The sequence below is a fragment of the Sitophilus oryzae genome, unplaced genomic scaffold (genome assembly GCF_002938485.1).
Source record: "Sitophilus oryzae breed Bouriz unplaced genomic scaffold, Soryzae_2.0 scaffold_1500_pilon_pilon, whole genome shotgun sequence".
Classification (NCBI taxonomy): domain Eukaryota; kingdom Metazoa; phylum Arthropoda; class Insecta; order Coleoptera; family Curculionidae; genus Sitophilus; species Sitophilus oryzae.
This window is the reverse complement of record NW_022146171.1, coordinates 2,464,026-2,477,939: the sequence shown is the minus strand read 5'-3', so window position 1 is coordinate 2,477,939 and position 13,914 is coordinate 2,464,026. Positions and strand designations below refer to the sequence as shown.

Below are 13,914 nucleotides of genomic sequence, written 5' to 3'. Positions count from 1 at the left end.
AAACTGGCGGTGGTACATCGTCCAGGTGGTTTGTCCATCGTAGGTCGGGGCCTTGAGGTTCGCAGTTCCATGAACGCCAGGTGTCTTTACTTGTACCTTGGTCTTCTGTAGGTCCATCTCTAATTTTTCCATTTTCTGCTGAAGGCGTTCCTCAAGATCTTCTACGGCTTCTTGAAGGTGGATGTCTTGCCTTTTTTTCAGTTCTTCAAAGTTCTTCTTAAATCGGTTTTGATCTTCTAATTTTTCTTTCTGGCGACGCACTTCTAAATCTTCAACAATTTTCTCCAACCGTTCTTGTCTAATTTCTTGATTTTCAAGAATTTTCTGAAGCCGGTCCTGTTCTTCTTGTTTGTCGTGCTCTCGTTGAACTTTGAAATCTTCCAGAATTTTCTCAAGCCGGTCCTGTTCTTCTTGTTTGTCTTGTTGTCGTTGAATTTTCAAATCTTCGAAAATTTTGTCTTGCCGGTCCTGTTCTTCTTGTTTGTCTTGTTGTCGTTGAACTTTCAAATCTTCGAAAATGTTCTCAAGCCGGTCTTGTTCTTGTTGACGTCGTAGTTTTTCCTCTTCCTTTTCTGTTTCTAATCGGGCTCGCTCTTCTTCTCGTTCTTTACGGAGTCTTTCTTGTTCTTCTGCTTTCTCCCTTCTCATATTCTCCATAAAATCGCCTAATAGTTTGCTTACTTCCTCCATTTTCTTCGCTTGTTCCCTTGTACCAACCATAAAAATACTCTAATCCGGTCTAAAAATCTTCCAATCCACTTAATTTCTTCTTAAAATCCTCTTGAATCGCACTTCCGACACCAATTGTTACGGATTCCGTGGGTCCACTATTTAAACTCACGATAAAATACTTAACGAATTTATTTTCTCACTTTATACACAATTACTAACTTATAACACACCGCCATCTACTAGTACATTCTATTGTCTGCTTCGCTTACTTGTCGACTTGATTAAGAGATGGCGCTACAACAAAATAATGTCTTCAGGTTTCTGGACACGTTGCGGTTTTAGTTGCTCGCTTCTCCGACAGATGGCGCCACATACACCTTGACAATATCTTTGTCAGTATTTGTTATAACCACCATCTTAGATTTTTTTTTAAAATTTGTGAGCGTAATTTCAATTTTTTTTTCACAGGAGGAAATTAATTTTTCTGCAAATCTTATACCAGGTATTACCGGGTGCGTCTCAAAAGTGGCTCACCCCTATAACTTTTTTATTTTTTAAGATAATAATACGAGATTTGGTATGTTAGTACATGACATAAGTTAGGATTGATCTCGGGATTGATTGACGTATTCAATTGTTATTGGATACTTCCTGTTTCACCTGAAATGACTACAACTTTTGATTTTTAAATGGCACCCTCAGTATATTTTTTCTATTTTATTCGATAGAAAATGCCACTCTAAATATGACATATCATATGTCAACTTTTGACATTTTTGCTTAAAAAGAAATTGTATTTTAAATTCCAATCTAGAGTGTCGCGGCTGTTTCAGAAATACTAATTTTTAATAAAGGAGCCTTGCAAAAATAGAATTGACCGTCTAATGTTTTTCGAGTCTTGTTTTGGCTGGTTAAAAGATGCTTAAGTCTAAAAATACGAATTATACCTCATTTTTTTCAAATGGAACAAGGGTGGCTCATTAGCATATTTGGAAAAACCATTTTTTTATGAATAATTTGGTATCACACATTAGGTATTTCGAGTCAAATTGTCGTTATGAACCGTATGCTACAGTTTCATATAAACCATCTGCGAAAATGTGAAAAGTTGACAAATGATATGTCATTCTATTCAGAGTGTCATTTTCTATCAAATAAAGTAGAAATATACAGAGAGTGCTATTTAAAAATCAAAAGTTGTAGTCATTTCCGGTGAAACAGGAAGTGGCAGAAACACGTCAATCAATCCTAATATATGCCATATACTAAAGTACCAAATCCAGTTTTTTTAACTGAAAAAAAAGTTATAGGGGTGAGCCACTTTTGAGACGCATCCGGTATAGCTGTATAAAATTTGAAATTTTTGAACACTTGAGTTTTTAGTCTAGAAACATGAAATATTTATGTATTATACAGGGTGTTCCAATATTCCGTAGACATAGATCTATTACGTAGTTTTGCAGTCGAAATAAGTTAATTGGGCACAATTTTACTCTTTAAAAAGGGCAGAGGACATCAACTAAATATAAACCCAAACGTTAATTAATTTAAAACTTATTTGTTATTTTTATTGTGAAAAATATTTTTTTGTCAATTAATTAATTTGTCAGGTTAATAAAATACAACAAAATTACAGACAAAACCATGAATCCTTCACCAACTTGTCAAGTATTAAAGATTAAAACAAGCTGAAAAGTTTCAAACCACTGATTTTTTTTGGAAAAAATCTAAAGTTACTGGACTATTTCTGTACGGTATTGAATTGGACCCAATATAATTTTCTCTTTGTTTCTTCTGTTTTCCATTATTTTATCCCAAGTTCAGTTCGTGAGCGAAAATGTTTTCTGTTTTCAGGCAGGCGCTCCCGCTCTCTGTGGGCGAGTTGGCCGATGCGAGCGAGTTCGCCCTAGTGGCCGCTAGAGGGCTGCGGCTGTTCTGATCGGCGGAATTAACCACGATCGTTCCAGTGGCGTGCGACGTGGCAGGCAAGTCGTTGTTAGTGTAGTAATAAGCCGAATCTGAAATTAAAAAATGCGATTATTGATTTGTGGGCGTATTTCATACAGTATTCTATAATTTTTAACCGATACATTGGTCTAGTTATACGGACCGACCAACAATGATTGAAATAATGGGCTCTGTCACTATATTTTGGAATTCGCTATCTCACTTTCGAAAAACTTGAAGTCGTTCATAAGAAAATAAATAAAAACAAAAAAACCCAGAATAAAAATCAGAAATGTATTTTTAATACGTCACACCTGGCATGTTGAAAAGCGGCAACAGCGCCAGTCTACCATGCTGACCCATTTAAAATTTAACCATTTCGGCGTCAACTTTAGGAAGGTTAGCAGATGACGCTTTTTCGAATCCAGGTTCTGGTACGACCATGATGGAACAAATTATCAAAAAATAACAATTTAAAACTTAAAATTTGATTACAAGCTGTCACAAACGGAGTAATCAAAAAATTTAACCTCAAATTTATTATTCAACTTGCACGTCAACTTCTATTTCAGATTTTGTCCTTGAATTGGGTATTTTATTTTTTGTGAAAGAGCCCATTGACTATTCTGATTTGAAAATTTGAAATGAAAAGGTATGAAATAGAGTTTCCAATTTTCGGGCTTGGGATCCCGTTTTGAAATCCCAGTATTAGAATCTATAATCCCGGGATTGACTATCAGAATTAGAAATCTAATCTAACGAAATACTTTATAAAAATACATTTACATATAAAAAAATGAGAAAAGAGCTTTATTAAAATAGACAAAACAAAGTAACATTCATATTTAGAAAACTTCAAATGAATGTATGTCCTAAACATCTTAATTTCTGAGATACAGAGCTGTAAAATTTTCTAAAAAAAACGGCTTTTCATATTTACTCTGGTTTTATTATAGATATCTTTAGGAAACTTGATACTGAAAATCTGATGCGGTGACTATTGTGTGGAAATCATTTCTGCATCGGCGGGAAGGAAATTAAGAAATAAAACACTTTGATGCGTGGAAGACGTGTATCAAATATAACATTTTTAGAGATACTTTGAACAAAAAAAAATAGAAAATTTTACTCTCTAACACAGTATTGCCAACTATATTTCAATCATTGTTGACTGCTCCGTACTAGCAGTTAGTAGCTGACACAAAGCAATAATTTTATACAAATTATATCAATAATATTTGAGAATATAATTTTAAATTCTTTACCATGATAACTTTGAATTTAATATAAACTCGTTATTTTCTAGACATACAATACTCACTGTTTACTTACTGAGTAACCCGCTGGACGCTGTACCATATCCGTAGGTTCCGTAGGCCGCTCCGTACTGGCTGTAGGCTGTACTATATGCATAGTCCGATCCAGGAACTACTGTAGTACCTGTTAGATAAAAACAGAATATTTTTGTATTAAATTTTTTCCTTAAATCCCTCCAAATATATTGATAGCATTTTATTTTGTCGCACATAATATAAGGTCTATTTACACATACCAGTCTCAGTTCCTTTACCGTACCGTCTCAGTCTCATTCAGTCACTATAAGTGATGGCTATTCATATATATTCTTTAAATAAAAATGGAAAAAAATACGATTTGGGCATCTTTTAACTGACCAGGAGACACGAAAAACAATTAACGATCGAATCTATTTTTACAAGGCATCTTGATTAAAAATTACACGTGCGAATACGTTAATCAATCCTAATTTATGTCATATGCTAACATACCAAATCTCGTTTTTTATCACAAAAAAATACAAAAGTTATATATAACCACTTTTAAGAAACACCCGGTATATTATATAAATAAATAAAATCAGAGAAAAAATCAATCGCCGTTTACTATAAAATGCTTCAATGGACCAATTACATTCGCAACAAAATCGCAAATCGCAACTCCTAAAAATTCTAACTCGCAGATAGAAGGTTATCACGCGCACGGTCTTAGTTTACAAAATCACAATGACAGCAAAATCGCAACTCTCCACTATAGTAATGGTTGCCTAAATTGAAACTCACAAATAGAAAAAATCATAGTCACAGTTTCCTCTGAAAGCCGATCGCAGGTTGCGATTGTGATTTTAAAATCGCTGCGATTGAATCGCAATTTGCGATTTGTTGCTCATCTCTAGTAGGTAGTAAAGGATATTATATCGGTCAAAAATCTAAGTAACTAAGTATACAATATACCTTACGGGTAGTAACTCAATCAATTATGAGAAATTCAGTTAGAATTAACTAATTATATGTTTTTTCCTGCATTTTCGCTTTTACTTTATTTATTTTTTTAACAATTTTATTAACTAATAACAATTCTTGACAATTATTGAGTCTACCTTACATTATATTTTTATAAATTTTAAATAAAATTAGAACCGCACTAATAAACTGGAATTTACGTCAGCCATATTAATCCCCTATCGCGCCCTACCTTGATGATATGATGCTTAATCTTTTTATTTAAAGTAACTGAGACAGCCTGACGGAACGAAACTAAAGGTGAGGTTATATACGTATCCGTCATGCGTCGAAATAATCCAATAAAATTATACAAAATCAATGAGAGACGACGCATGACGGATGCAAACCTTAAGATATGACTGACATGTGTGAATAGACCTTTAGCAAGCTTTAACTTTTATCTTTTGATTTAGAACTTTCGTTGTTTAAGTGTAAGAATAGCGCCACTAAACTTCGCCAGTGGAAGCACACCTTAATGTACTACACGGTACTCACTAATTACAGAGTGAGTCTTAATAGTCAGGGCTGGTAAGTATCGATAAAGAAATATATTTTCTCTTTACCGTTTTTCAAATTAAGTTCAAAATAACCCAGATATTTTACTTTGAAAATTTCCAAAAAAAAAATATTTTTCGCTTACATTTTTAGAACCTCTTAATCTTTTCTGAGGTTTCTTTCTTATAAATTTAATCTACTACCTATGTTGCCATATTATAAAGATATTACGTTATTAACGTTTAACTAAATATTAAAAAAAAAATACAAATTTTTAATAAAAACTTTTCGCGATAAAAACTTCATAGAGGTTTTTCTGGGATCTAAATGAACCACCCTTAAAAATATTTGCACTTATTTAAGACTCACTCTGTGTAAAGACGATATTATTATTAAAAAACAAAAAATTAAAATGACTGTTGATAACACATATTTCTTATGTACCTTTCATGTTTTATTTTATATATTTTTCGAATTGAATATTGGTGGTGGTGATTTAATTTGAACAATTCACATCAAAAAATAACTCATGCCTCATGCAAAGAAAAAAATAACCATCAAACACGTATGCATTTTACCTATAATCATATTCATTTCTAGGAGATTCTTCTTTATGTGTTGTTCTTACATAGTAATAACGGATCCTTATTTCAATGAGATCCTGGGGATTTGAGTTCTCAAAACTTACCTGACGAATACCCGGCAAAACTTGGCAACATCGTACTGTAATGTTGCGTTGCCACTTGTCCCGTCGCGGTTGGCTGCAGTACTGTCAAGGCTGCCGGATCTGGCGATCCCGATTGGCTGGACGGTTCGGCTGGAAGTGCCAAAGGCAGTGACGGAGATGAATTTTCCACCGTGTTCATGTTGTACGGAGAATTGTTCTCTGTTGCTGGATTAATAGAAATAAAAATAAAAATACATGCAAAAACAACAAAATAAAACGAAAATAGTAAAATATTATTAATGCATGCTTTCATATGCCCTAAAAAGCTTTAGAAATCTATGTTAGTAAAAATATGAATTAAATAATATAGACCGACAATATACAAACAGGGTGTAAACAGAAAAATTATAGGTTGCCACTTATTTAACAAAAATTATATATTAGCGAAGACTATACAGGGTGAGTCTTAAATAAGTGCAAATATTTTCAGGGCTGCGATAAAAAAATGATTTCTTGCTTAAATTTTGAGAACCATTGAATCTTTTGTGGGTTTTATTTCTTGTAAATTTAATCAACTACCTATGTTTCCATATTATCAAGATATTATGTTTTTTAACTAAAAACTAAAAAAAATCCCAAAAAAATCCTCATAATCGTGTTTCTTGGGTTGAAATATACTACCCCTAAAAATATTTGCACTTATTTAAGACTCACCCTGTATATAATTATAATATTATATAATTTATTTATTTCCTTAAATTATAGAAACTTTTTGCTACTTTTTTATTTAAAGTTTTATATCTATCGATTTTATTGAACACAGAAATAAATAAATGGAAACAAGAATTATTATTAGCTATTAAAAACAAAGGTTTATTAGCAAATAATCCTTTGTTTTTCTGACTTTTTTACGTGTTTGTGGTAAAAATTGTTAAATTTCATACACTTAAGCAAAAGAATGGATAACAAACAATATCTTTCTGAACGAATGGATATAAATCAAATTGTAGATAAAAAAATTAAGAAAAATCCATGATACCATATGAAAATAAGAAATTATAAAACATCTGAAAACTTAAATCATCTCATCTTTTTAAAAGATAGTAGATTAAATATAAAGTCGAACGTTTAGTTCGACAATAAATAATTCAAAATAAAGGCTGAGAACCGACGAAGGGCAAGATAAGATACAAAACAGATACACCCAGATTCAATAGAAAGCATAATTAGGCTTAGTCAATGCCAAGTGATGCAATAGACCAAACACAATAGAATTAAAAACCTACAAACATGGGAATTATTACTACTGAATGAATAACTCTAACACATGCAATTTGATTACGCTCATATATAAAACGAATTTATAAAACTAACAAGCATTTTCAATAATACTTTTCCCACTACTTATAGCTACATGCGTTTGTAAGCCTGTAAAAGATCTATCTAATTTAAGAATTTTTCTAAAATCTATTTGCTAACTACAGCTAATATTATAATTACCTTCACCATTGATTGTAGAATACCACCATAATATTATAATTACTTTCACCATAGTATCGACTTCTCTGTGTGAGTTTAGTTGAATTAACTTAAGCAGAATACTGATTCTAATAAGAGAGTTAAGAAAGAGACAAATTTTACAAGTAAAGCAAATTTTAAAGAAATAATAAAAAACAAACAAAATAAAATGCGAAAAATGCTTCTAAAGCATTCAAAAATTGCCAATGCGCATCCAAAAATTTGTCTCGCTTATTTCTACAAGGGAAATCAATAAGTAATCAATAATAATAGCTAAAAACTTCTAATTTGTTTGAGTTTAATTTTGTTTATTGTCCTATTATTGTTCCGAATTTCTAGGTTTTACGAGATTAGTTTAGTGTTCTATTTTTTTGTGTTTTTTTTTTGAACTTATAGACTGATATAACCAGCTTTTGTATTCTACTGAGCTGTTTTTAGTATTTTATGAGTAATTTTTTAATAATTATTTGTTAGTTAGACCGTAGTTAGTCAATTTTACTATTCGTTTAGTATTTTAATAATCGCTCGTTGTACTTGTAAAATTTTTAGAATAATGGTGTGATCAAAAAGAAAAATTAAATAACAATAATAATCTTCAAGATCTAAGGTTTAATTATTATTTCTTGTTTTCATTGATTGTTTTAGAGAAGTCTGTAGTAGACCGTCTTTGAATTGTTTGCAAAATATCTTAGTCTACAAAAGAGTAACCTCTAAACACTTAAAAGGTTATAAATCTTCAGTATTTCTTAGAAATATGCTCTAAAAATTGCTTTATTTGTCTTTGGTTTTTTAACATTACTTTAAAGTTGTATAAAGAGGTGATTTTAAAGCTGTTTACCTGAATGGTAAGGTGATATTGAAGGATCGATGATTCTTGTAGTCTCTATTTTCATTTCATGCATTGTTATAGGCGCTAACGGTTGTATAGAATTCGAACCTAGCGTAAAATCCAAGATATTCTCGTTTAAAACACAAATTTATTGTTTTATTTCACCACCACCAGGATTATTAGATAAAATAAAGGTCCCAAAAATCGTTCGATCAAAATGTTTCAGAGAGTTAGTGTAGTCAAAAAAATATGAAATTAATTTATATTATTTTTAACTGTCATTAAAAATAGAATACTAGGTAGTACAGTATTCTGAACACTAAGATACCTTCTAAAGGGAAATAATTAACATTAAAGTAGATCTAAAGCCAGAATAAACAATTTTGTAAATACCTTAATACATATAAACATTTTGACCAAACGATATAGTTTTGCTTTCAAAAAATTTCCTCTTACCTAGGGATCCAGCCAACGGGGGTGTGTACAGGTTTTGGCTGTTGGCTTGGCTCATGGTGTTGATTGTGTCGTAGAGATCCGCCGCAGATGTGGCTCCGGAGAAGCCTCCATGGGGATCGTAGTACCCTCCCGTTTGTCCTGTGGTGGTGCCCGCACCACCCAGTTCGCTCAGGAGTTTGTGTTCCTCCTTGATCGACCATTTACTCGACCAGAGCTAGAATACGAATAGAACAATTAAAATAAAAGAAGCAAAATCTTTATCAGATACAACATTTTATTAAGTATACAAATTTATGTATGTATAATATCAAGGTATACTGTTAAGTATATAATACTGTATATTAAGTATATAATTTTAGTGAGTTTGAAACCTATGTTTTTAAATAATTGAGTACTGTTTAATCCCTTTATGTATGTGTTGGTACTATTGTGTTTACTGGTGAAAACATTGTCAGTATCGACATAACATTTGAATATCGTGTAGAATGCCTTGGAATATTAACGCAATTTAACTGTTCTTGTTTTATTTACTTTGAATTTACTCATGTAAAAAAAGTCCTGAAAATAATAAGTACTGAAAATTTGATTCCAAAAGAAGTTAGGGGCTACCACGGCAGTTGATACTAAAAACAACTTTAACAAACTTTAGTGTACCTATAATACATGGTAAGTCTTAAATTAGTGCCAATATTTTTAGGGGTGATATACCGGGTGCGTCACAAAAGTGGCTCACCCCATAACTTTTTTATTTTTTCAGATAAAAAAAACGAGATTTGGTATATTACCGTATGATCGAAAAAAAAACGGAGTCCAGTTGGCTATGAAATGAAGATCGCTGTCATTTTATATGTAAAATTATATGGAAAATGTTATCGATGTTCATTTCCAAGCCAACTGGACTCCGTTTTTTTTTCGATCATACGGTAGTATATGACATAAATTGGAATTGATTGACGTATTCAATTGTTTTCGGTCACTTCCTGTTTCACCGGAAATGGCTACAACTTTTGATTTTTAAATGGCACCCTCGGTATTTTTTTACTTTATTCGATAGAAAATGACAAACAGACTTTTGACATATTCGCTCAAAAACAAATTGTATTTTAAATTTCAATCTAGAGTGCCCTGGCTGTGTTAAAAACGCTAATTTTAGTCAAGGAGCCTTGGAAAAATAGATTTGATCGTCTAATGTGTTTACTGTCTTGTCCTGGCCGGTTAAAAGAGGCCCAAATCGTATTTTTAAAGTGGAACAAGGGTGGCTCATAAGCATATTTGGAAAAGGCATTTTTTACGAATAATCTGATACCACACACTTGGTATTTCGAGTCAAATTGTCATTATGAACCGCATTTACAATTTCAAATAAACCATATGGGAAAATGTCAAACGTTGACATATGATATGTCATTCTATTCAGAGTGTCATTTTATATGAAGTAAAGTAAAAAAAAATACGGAGGCTGCCATTTAAAAATCAAAAGTTGTAGTCATTTCCGGTGAAACCGGAAGTGACCGAAAACAATTGAATGTGTCAATCAATCCTAATTTATGTCATATACTAACGTACCAAATCCCGTTTTTTTTTATCTGAAAAAATAAAAAAGTTATAGGGCCCAGTTGCCAACCCCAGAAACACGTCAAAGATTTTTTTTGGGACAAAAATAAAAATTTGTTATTTAAAAAAATGTTTTTTTAACTTTTAGGCAGTAGGTTTATACTATTAGGCAGTAGATTAAATTTACAAGAAAGAAAAGACCGAAAAATAGAGGTTTAAAAAATGTAAGCTTAAGTTCTTTAAAATTTTAGACTTAATTAAAAAACGGTAAAGAGAAAATATGTCCCTTTTTTCAAGATCTACCAGCCCCGAAAATTTTTGCACTTATGTAAGACTCACCCTGCATAAATAAAATCAGAATAAAATACTAATTGGAGGTTTATTCTCAGAGTGAATAGGAATCTTGGTGAAGATTAAAATTTTAGAATTTCAATCCAGTAAAAAAATTACAGGCCAAGTCCGGTAAATAAAAACAGTACTTATTACTGTAATAACTTATTTTCTGGATTGAAATCAGGTATATAAAGATGTGTTTAAGTATATGTAAAATATGTTTAAGGGGGGTAAAAACCTCAAATGCAAAACCTGATTTGGAGCTATTTGTATGTTTAAGCTTTTTGCATTATCATACGTACTCGCTGATAAATGTAAAAGTTACTCTTTAAAAATAAAAATACACAAAGTGTTTTAAATAAACACTTATTACTTCGTGTAAAGTAGGCGTAAAGGGAACACGCAAAACGCTTTTCGAGATATTGTTCGACCGATCTAGATTCAAATACTGTTCCGAGACAGATCAAATTCAATTAAATACATTCTCGACTTTCTACACAACAGGCAACGTAGGATCATGTATCTGCGTGTCCACGCTTCGCGGAACATAGTTTTCTTTTTTATTTATCGTTATTAGGGTAATCTTGATTTGATTTCCTGAAAAATGACCATAAAACCGATTTAATTTATAAGCTCACAGTCTGTAATTTGATTAGGAGATAAATTTTGTTTTATGTGACATTTATAATTTATTTTTAATATGTGTCTTGATCTGATCTCGTTATAATTTCTAATACTGATATTTTCTTCATCGCTTAAATTATTTTTTTTTAATATAAAATATTTTATACACTATTAATACGGAGCTTTTTATACACTATTAATAACAATGATTGAAATAGTTAGCAATACAGTGTCAGAGAATTTTGGGATTAGCGTTTGGTATTGATGCTAAAACAACTGACTTTATTATTTGTGAAATCCGCATATTTTTCAATGTAAAGAAATACTATTCTTCAATATGTACAACTATAGTGTTCTATATACATAAATATAGTATACTTACAGTATACTATATCACGTCTTAATAATTTTCATCCCGGCTTTTAAAACTATATTATTTTATTTTTGGTTTGTTTTGATGCTACTGTTCTTCTTCTTACAGTGCCATAATCTATGTATATAGAGCGTCGGCTACCTCTCGCATGTACTTGTGATGTGTGTCATCAGTGTTTCACAAGTACACGGGACCTACAGTTTATTACCGAATCCGAACGGCACTATTTGAGAGGCTGTACAAGGCAAATATACTCAAGGTGGTTTGCCATTGCCTTCCTTGAGGTGGCGGCTCGTTGGTCGCTCTATTTAGATAAATAAATATTTTTATTTAAATAAATAAAGGGACCGTACTGGCTGGGGATCGAACCCAGTACCTTCCGCTCCGCAGATCGACACCCTAACGCTGGAGCTACGGACGGCCACATGCTACTGTTAACACCTGGCAAATAACTGAATTTCTTAAATTTATTGTCAACCAAAAAAGCAAAATCAGATAGCCAACTATTTCAACCATTGTTGGTTGCTCCATATAAAAAAATCAGTTTTAATTCAAGTACAAAAGGAACATTAAGGACTTCTAATACTCTTAGTGTCATAAAACTACATTAATTTACTCTATTTAGCGCATTGTGAGATAGTACTTTAGAAACAACTTTGTAAAAGTGCACAAATATTACGATTCTTGTCTTTTCAGTATGGGAAACTTTACTTACGTTGGAATATAGGGGATCTCCGTTGTACTGTGTTCTTTGTCTTTTGATATCATCGTCAGGATGGCCATTGATATCTCTATTTTCGTCTGCAGAAAAGAAAGAATAGTTAGTTAAAAAGTCAAACTATACATAAAAAAGGTCCACTGTAAATAACGATTGATTAACTTGTAAATATAAAACAATTTACAACTGACGTATCGTCAGAAATAACACCGATTATTTACATTTAATTACCGCCTAATATTTTTCTACATGGACAGGATTTGTTCTGTTTCCGTATTTAATTATTTTTTAACATATCATTTTCATTCTTTTCCGTAAGGACACACAAAGTGTTAGACCAAGTAATCACTAAACCCAAATTATTATAAGTCGGCAGACTGGTTACGAATAGGCTGCGATTTTAGCTTAAAAAATATAGTCTGTTACAGAACAGACAAAATAAAATGTTAAAACTGTTATCTTCTTAACTAAAATGTTTAAAGAATTAATTTTGATCTGCCATTGGGTAATATACTTTATTTCTAGAACTTTATTTACACGTTCTATATTTTAAATTTATCCAGGAATATGAAAATAAACTATATAGGTATCTCCGCAAGGGTTAAAAATAGGGCTTTCCCTATTGAAAACTCAATTATCGTCCGGCGAGCGACTTTATTTTCTTTTCCTACACTTTTTCCAATGATTTATCTCAACGGCTCCGCTGCGTGTGTATGTGTTGGTCGGGTCCGGACCGTTATTGCGATTATATTGACTGGTCCCCGTTCGAAGGGGCGCCCATTTAGAATAAATCGACTCTCTCCGGGGCCCATTGTCAGGCCCGCGCTGCCCATTTTGACTTCCCCGCCACGTCAAACTGACTGTTCCGAAGGGAGTTTTCGACCGGCGCATACCTTAAATCGACGATACACATCTGGTCGTAGTGCTATAACATGTTCGATAATTTAATTTTAGAGAACTTTCTACGAGAACGAATGTCGAGAATTTATAACTCTTCTTCTTAGGTTATCGTCTTTCTTCTGAGGTTGGAGATCCAATTGGCTAAAGGTGCGTACAGACCTGAAGAGGTGAGCGCGAGACGAGAGCGAGATTACTTCCATACAATTTTTGAGAGACGACTACTACAAGCCAAGCAAGCTATGTATAGCATGTACCGATATCTCGCAGTCGAGCGAGTTTACCACAAATGCATCCAGATTGTGCCACGAAATTTATTTAATCGACCCTCGAAAAACACAGTCGTCGAAAAACACAACGTCGACAAAGAACGGATAGCAAAAGATGCGTCCAGACCTGACGAGACGAGAGCGAAGCGATAGCTAGGCAAGAGCGAGACATATTCTATCCAACTTTTGAGGCAAGCCTGCCACGAGACTATCGAGTTGGACCATAGTAAAAGGAACCCAAACACATATTAAATTGTAATTG

The 13,914-nt window shown here is 32.5% G+C and overlaps 1 protein-coding gene across 1 annotated transcript in view; it reads right to left on the bottom strand.

Annotated features, from left to right (window-relative positions):
* Nucleotides 1–1,957: 1,957 nt before the first annotated feature.
* The window catches only part of LOC115878060 (paired box protein Pax-2-B-like), a 94,985-nt gene continuing 83,028 nt past the window's right edge, over nucleotides 1,958–13,914 (bottom strand). Inside the window, exons 5-10 of the mRNA XM_030894414.1 lie at nucleotides 12,484–12,569; nucleotides 8,885–9,098; nucleotides 8,438–8,536; nucleotides 6,103–6,306; nucleotides 3,952–4,059; nucleotides 1,958–2,690 (exon numbers count right to left, since the gene is read on the bottom strand). Of these exons, the coding sequence (XP_030750274.1) occupies nucleotides 2,482–2,690; nucleotides 3,952–4,059; nucleotides 6,103–6,306; nucleotides 8,438–8,536; nucleotides 8,885–9,098; nucleotides 12,484–12,569 (920 nt within the window). The 3' untranslated portion in view covers nucleotides 1,958–2,481. The remainder of the gene's footprint in view (nucleotides 2,691–3,951; nucleotides 4,060–6,102; nucleotides 6,307–8,437; nucleotides 8,537–8,884; nucleotides 9,099–12,483; nucleotides 12,570–13,914) is intronic.